This window comes from Mustela nigripes, chromosome 2 (assembly GCF_022355385.1).
Source record: "Mustela nigripes isolate SB6536 chromosome 2, MUSNIG.SB6536, whole genome shotgun sequence".
Lineage (NCBI taxonomy): Eukaryota > Metazoa > Chordata > Mammalia > Carnivora > Mustelidae > Mustela > Mustela nigripes.
The window spans coordinates 23,794,455-23,801,380 of NC_081558.1; the positions used below are offsets into that span (position 1 = coordinate 23,794,455).

General features: G+C 43.1%; 1 protein-coding gene across 1 annotated transcript; it reads right to left on the bottom strand.

Annotated features, from left to right (window-relative positions):
* Positions 1–5,725: 5,725 nt before the first annotated feature.
* LOC132009813 (ubiquitin-like FUBI-ribosomal protein eS30 fusion protein) lies at positions 5,726–6,251 on the bottom strand. The gene has a single exon (XM_059387843.1). It carries the CDS (start codon positions 6,191–6,193, stop codon positions 5,795–5,797), a length of 399 nt encoding a protein of 132 aa, XP_059243826.1. The 5' UTR covers positions 6,194–6,251; the 3' UTR covers positions 5,726–5,794.
* Between the last annotated feature and the right edge of the window lie 675 nt (positions 6,252–6,926).

Here is a 6,926-nt window from a genome sequence, read left to right on the forward strand (position 1 = left end):
TCGTGACAGGGCCAGGCGTGAACCCCTGTGGGAACCCCAGGCTTCCTGCCCCCTCTTACACCTTCTGCTCTTGGAAGTTGGCTGTCTGGCTGCAATTCTGTCAATAATTGAAAGGCAACCTCAGTTGTTGCTTAGGAGTGTGTGTGTGTGTGTGTGTGTGTGTGCGCTCGCGCGCACGCATGGGCTGCAGGGAGGGACATGAGACCTAACAACCTTGAATGTTAGGTCTGAGAGGCAGAACCATAAGAAAGGAAAACGGGGAACACTAGAGATTTTCCACATTAGCTGGTCCTCCAAACAAAAGAATTTGATTACTCCCATGGTGTAGCCTGCCACTAGATCGAAAAGCATAGAATTGTTTTGCAACCCCTATTCAAATAAAAATCAAGAATGGATGCAAAATTCTTTAGGTGAGCCACTGGTGGAGAACTAGACATTCACACAATGCCAGCTTGCGGCTCACGAGTGGAAAAATGATCGCTGGTGTGGTCTTAAGTAGAAATGGACTTGAGCATTTGTTATGGCCAGGGGTGCCAGACATAATGCGTTCCTAAAGGAAGGCAGTGGGAAGTACTAACATCACTAACAAACTATCCATGGCAAACGTGCTAAAGGGTTCTAAAGCCACGTCACATGAAATGAGGAAGAAGGGACTGAGCTAGCGGTTTATCAGTACAACAAAGAACCCATGAAACAGATCTAGAAGGTGGGACATTCTACAGGACAAGTGGCCAAACCTCTTTAATGAGTTTAAATGCCTTGGGAGACCCAAGATAAGGGTGCCGATGAGGACCTGTTCTGATTAGAAGGGACTCAAGAGAAATAATAACCTAAATAGATACTTGACTTTGATTGAATCTTGGACAACAAAACAGTTAGAAGAGCTATTTGGGAGAGAGGAGGGAAACAGGAACGTAGACTGGACTCCAAAGCTAACAAGCCATTGTCAGTTAAGTTAGGCAAGATAGTGATTAGGGGCTGTGTAAAACAGCATCCTTCTTCGGGCGCATGGGGAGGCAGCATCCTTCTTTCGGGTGCATGCGGAGCTATTGTTGGACAAGATGTCTCCGTGTCTGTAATTTACTTCCGTATCAGAAAAAAAAAAAAAAAAAAAGGAAATGACTCCAAATGGCAAAATGTTAGCATTGCTAAATGCTTGGGTGTGTGGGTGTTCCCTGTCTCATGCTCTACTTTTCTGTTTGACATTTTAAAAAATAAAACATCATCAAACGTAGGAAAAAAAATAAGAAGACGTCCCAGAAGGAGGGAAAGATGTAGAGAAGGTAGGAGTAGCCAGGGGGAAGATCCATTTACAACCTGGGAGTAATGCCCAGAGGAAACAAGGGCGTGGCTTCTGTCGCATGCCCTCCCCCTCCCTGCTTAAGCCTTTCATGGCTCCCCACTGCCCTTAGCAGGGGATCGGGTGCAGGGTGGGGGGGGAGATGTCCAAAGTGCAAGCACAGCCCCTAAGGATCTACACCAGTGGTCCCTGCCTGCCTCTGCAGCATCACCTGTGCACCTTGCCCCATCACTGCCCCAGAGACAGGGGCCTCCTCTGGGACCCTGAACGCCCGTGACATCTGTGTTCACCACTGACCTTTGCACATGTTCTTTCTTTCTAATAGACCTAGTGGAACACACCAGCCTGCTTCCAGCCAGCCCTCCTCCTCCCGATGTCTTCTTGCTTGCTGTTTCCCCACTCACTTCAGGGTAGGCAGGAGACACACGTTCCCCCTGGACACCAGGAGGCCAGAACACAGGCTCGGATCAGGTCTTTGAGATCTGCAATAAATCAAAACGTGAAGAAATGCTTCAAAAAGTTTAACACAATGGCATTATATAACTGTTCACACTTAAAACTTGGTTTATTTAAACCAGGCAGATGTCCTCACAAAACAATGAATATGCATGTGGATTGTCATTTAGCAACAAAGTCAAATTTAGATTTGAGGCTCTCTTTGAGTGTGAAACCAGGGCCAAATCATGTGTACCGTGTAAGGTGCCCTTCTTGTCGCCTCTCTGGACTGTAAGCAACAAAGACTGGTATATTCGTTTTCCATTGCTGTTTCAATAAATTGCTACACACTTACTAATTTAAAACAATACAGATCTTATTATCTTACAAGTCTGTAGGTCAGAAGTCTGGCATGGGTCTCTCTGGGCTAACGTCAGCAAGGTGACCTTATTTTCTGGAAGCTCTCGGGAAGAATCCGTTCCTTGCTTATTTGGGTTGTTGATGGAATTCAGTACCTTGAGGTTGTATGAACTACTGCTAGGTGTAAGTTGAGAGCCATTCTTGTCTTCTAGAGACTTCCAAATGTGTTGACTCCTGGTCTCCTTCCTCCACGTCAACACCAGCAAAAACAGGACAACTCCTTTTTTCAGCTCTCTGCCTGAAGCTGGGAATGGTTCCCTGCTTTTAAGGACTAGTTTGATTAGACTGAGTCCCCTTGGAGAATCCAGGATAATTTTCCTCTCTCCAGGTCCATCACGTTACTTGTATCTTCAGAGTCCTTTTGCACAGCTGCAGGTTCCATGGATGAGGGTGTGGCCACTGTTCAGGGGACCGATATTTTACCTGCCACAAGCAGAGGCCAAGGTTTTCTTTCCATGATATTAAATGTTTTTAACATAATGGTGATTATTTTTATTCTGTGCTGCTCTTATTATGATCCAGCAATTGCAAATCAAGCTCAGTGTTTTGTTTTTTTGTTTGTTTGTTTGGTCAGATCTCATTTTATTAACATCCAATCTCATTCTATCTCATACTCAGCCATAAATGAAGTTTAGATGATAGCCTGGAAAAGTTTATTGGAGCTCATCGGAGGAAGGGGTAAGTTGCTCTGTGCCGTAAGATTAGTGCTCCAAAGCCAAGTTGTTGTGTTCCCAGGAATTCAAGAGAAAACATCCAAGGTCGAAGCATCAAGGTATAGTTATGTTATTATATAATTAAGAACTAGAGAGAAGAAATTGCTATCAGGGTGGTAAGTATTTGATCTGAGGATTGGAATTCAGGGGCAATGGAGAAGTGGGGAAACGTATAAATTGTCCTTATGTGTCCTTCTGTGATTCTATAAACTTTAGCCATGTGCCTGTAATACTTTGAAAATGATTTGATTTTTCATAACTATTTAATGAAAATCAGTATAGTCACATTATAGAATGTCAGACTATTTTTGAAAGAACAATAAAAAAGTGAATATGCTTTTTCAAAAAGATTTCTAAGATATGTTATTAGATAAATAAAGAAAAGTAAAAAAAATATTGTGTTGAGTACATTTTTGTTAGTCAAAAAATAATAAATAACATATCTTTGTAAAGCAGATACACATAGAGTATTTTTATGCTTCTGAATGGAATCACAAGAAATTGAAAAAATGTGGTTGTATTTGGGAATAAGCATTTGGGGAGGTGTAGGAAAAAAGCTCTCACTTCCTGGATGGGGTGACAAACGGTGGGTGTGACTTCTTGGGATCTTAGGATCAGAGGGACCCTTGGAGATTAATCTTCTGTTCCCTTAACTGGATTCTGCAGGGGACAAGATTGGATTAAAATACTTCTCAAAAACTTCAAATTCTGTGCTTTGCCCATGGGCATCAAATGATGGAAACAATTATCCAGGTAATTTGATCCAAAGGTCCTTTTACTCTTCACTGATTGTGTGGATGTGGACATTACATTGCCCCATACCTTCTAACCTTTAAGTCTATGAGCCGCAGGGCTTTCCACTTCTACAGCTGCTCTGATTAAATTCAGAAGTGTGAGAATCCAAAACCTCTACCGCCTGCTGAATCATTATATTATACGCTTGAAACTAATAAAACAGTGTATGTTAATTATACTTGAAATTGATCAATCATATAAACAAACAAACAAACAAAAACCTGAAAACAAAAACCTTTACCTCCTGGATCAAAATCCACCCTCCATAATCTGAATCGATCTCTTCCCAGATTTACTATCTCGGTGTATTTCCATTGCTTTTGCAAGATGTGTTCAAATCTGACCCATCCTAGCGGTAGATCTTGGAAGAAACATCGTGGGTCAAATGACTTATTCAAGAGGCTTCCATAGGGTTCAGTGTTCAAACAACAAGGAGCACTAGAGGAAATTGGGGTTGGTCTTCTTGGGCGTGAGTCAACTTTGCGGTGGTCTAATTGGTGTTTCTCGGGCTTTGCGGCGGTCTGACCAGATTGATCTAGACAGCCTTTTCCCACTGGCAATGGCACAGAAACTAGATGACATAATTCACAGTATAGGAAATTAGGAGCAGATAGGAAATGCACACAGACTACTGTATTTCTTCCAAAGGGAGTGCACATATTGAATAGATTACTAAGGAGGATTCTCAGAGTTGGCAAAGTCAGCTCACTCAAGAGATAGCAGCAGAATCCCGGAGAAGAGGAAGGCCAGCACAGAAAAGCAAGGGGCTTACAGAGTGGAATAGCACAGGGGCCTGTGTGGTCCTCTCATTCCCAGGATCTCCGTCACTCCTGCAAGTTGGACGATATTGTAATTCAGCATTGACGTGTAAGCTAATGGGTCTTTGCCTTCTGGACGTCCAACACAAGGCTAATGTCTTAATTATTTTCCATTGCCTATGACAGGCATTTTTTTCCATACCTTTGAATGAGAGAAATTAAGTTGAGGCAAATTACTCGTAACCATCCAGAAATTTGGGCTTATGGAAACACTTTAGAGCAAAGCAGCAAAACTAGGTTTCCTCCTGGTCTGTCAAGCCCAACACATTTCTAGTGGAGTAGTGGAGCTGCTTCCTTCAACCTTGGACCAGGAAAACATATATTTTTGGAGCTTCATGACTATGCTAAACTGGCCAGAATTTATTCAGCAGTTCCACAGGCAGCTGTGTCTTTCAACACATCCTTTTTTTTCCTTCTTAAGAAAACATTGGAAAACTATAGATAGCCCTGCAATAGAGACTTTTTCCCCCTCTTGAAAGTAAGGATCACAAGTGCATCATTTTCTCAGTCATCCCGCACCAGCAGAGACAGAGCAAGAATGACGTCGGTTGCGCAGCTGGAAGAGTGAGCTCTGGAATGTCCCACAAGGACCCAAGTGTTGCTGGCCTCTAGGAGTGCTGTGACTCCAGGAAGGTGTGATCAACCCTTACCCCCCTGCCCCCTCCCCATTGTTCTGTTTGAGACTAGCTCAAGGACGGATGCAATGAAAGCTTACCCTGATATATCTGGCTGGAACATGGGGCCAAGGGCCACTTTTCCCTGATAGAGTCCTACCTAATCTCTGGTGGTGTTCCTCAACCACATATTAACTCCAGAAGAGGGGAAGTAAATACACTATAACTTTCTGGTCTTTTAATTGTTCAACAGCCATGTTGGGTCGATTGAAATTGCTATGTGAATCTTCCCTTACTTCCCCGAACACTTCCCAGTCGCGGCATAGAGAAGTGGATCATGGCTCAGATCTGGAATGGTAAAGTGTGAAGATAATGGACTTGACCAATAGACTAATTCCCATTCTATTAGAGAGAATGATCTGTCTTGTGCTTTCTCTCTCTTTTAGATAAAATATGATTGACATATAGCATTATATTATTGATAGAAATATAATGATCTGATAGATATGTATATTATGAAACGATTTTCAAAATAAGTGTGGTTAACATCCATCACTACATATACACACTTTTTGTCTTATGATGAGAATTTTAAGTTCTCTTAGCAGTTTTCAAATAGACAATATAGTATTCTTTTTTTTTTTTTTTTTTGAACTACGTAAGAGGCTTTATTGGGGGAGAGCCAGGATTACAATGGACTTAAGAGTTGGCATTGGGGCCCTTCTTCTTGCCGAAAGTGGGCACAACGTTGACAAAGCGCCGGTTGTACTGCATCCGCCGCTTGGCTCGGCCTGTCTTCTTCTTTTTCTCCTGTTTGGCCACCTTAGGAGTCTGCCCTCTTACTTTCCCAGCACGGGCCAGAGAACCGTGGACTTTACCTCCAAGCATGCGGCCGGCTACTTCCAGGGTGGTCAGTGCCTCCACGCCACACTGACCTAGGGTAGCCTCATCCTCCAGGGGCGTGCCCGCCAGGAGCATGACTTGATCTTCAGGAGCGATGCCCTCCAGCGAGGCTACATGAACCTTGATCTGGGCGACCGTCTCCTGGCCGGTCACCTCGAGGGTGTGTAGCTCCTGGGCGCGGACGAAGAGCTGCATGTCGGCGACTGAACTGCGGACACCGCAGCCGCTACCGCGAAGATGGAGTCGAGAAAGAGCTACAATATAGTATTCTTAACTGAAGTCACCATGCGTATATATTATATCCCAGAACTTATTTATTGGATAACTAGAAGCGTGTATCTTCTGACCGCCTTCCCCCATTTTGTCTCCCCGGCTCACCCTGCCTCTGAGAACTACCCATCTGTTCTCTGTACCTATCTATAGATTTAGTTGTTTTTTTAAAAATCCACATATAAGTGATATCATACAATATCTGTCTTTCTCTGTTGGCTTATTTCACTTAGCATAGTGCCCTCAAGTTCCAGCCATAAAAAACAGGATTTCCTTCTTTTATCTCATTGAATAATATTTCTCTCTCTCTCTCCCTACACACACACACACACACACACACACACACGATATGTGATATATGAAGTGTCATATAACTATAACACGTATAGGATATATCCATGATCATATTTTCTTTATCCATTTATCCATCAACTCTTAAGTTGTTTCCATGTCTTCCTTATTGTAAATAATGCTGCAATGAACATAGGCTGCTGATCTTTTGGGGATAATAATTTCCCTTCCTTTAGATAAATGCCCAGAAGTGGAATTGCTGAATCCTATGATAGTTCTATCTTTAATTTTCTGAGGCACCTCCATCCTGGTTTCCATAGCAGCGGCACCAGTTTGTGTCCCCACCAACAGAGCACAAGGGTTCCCT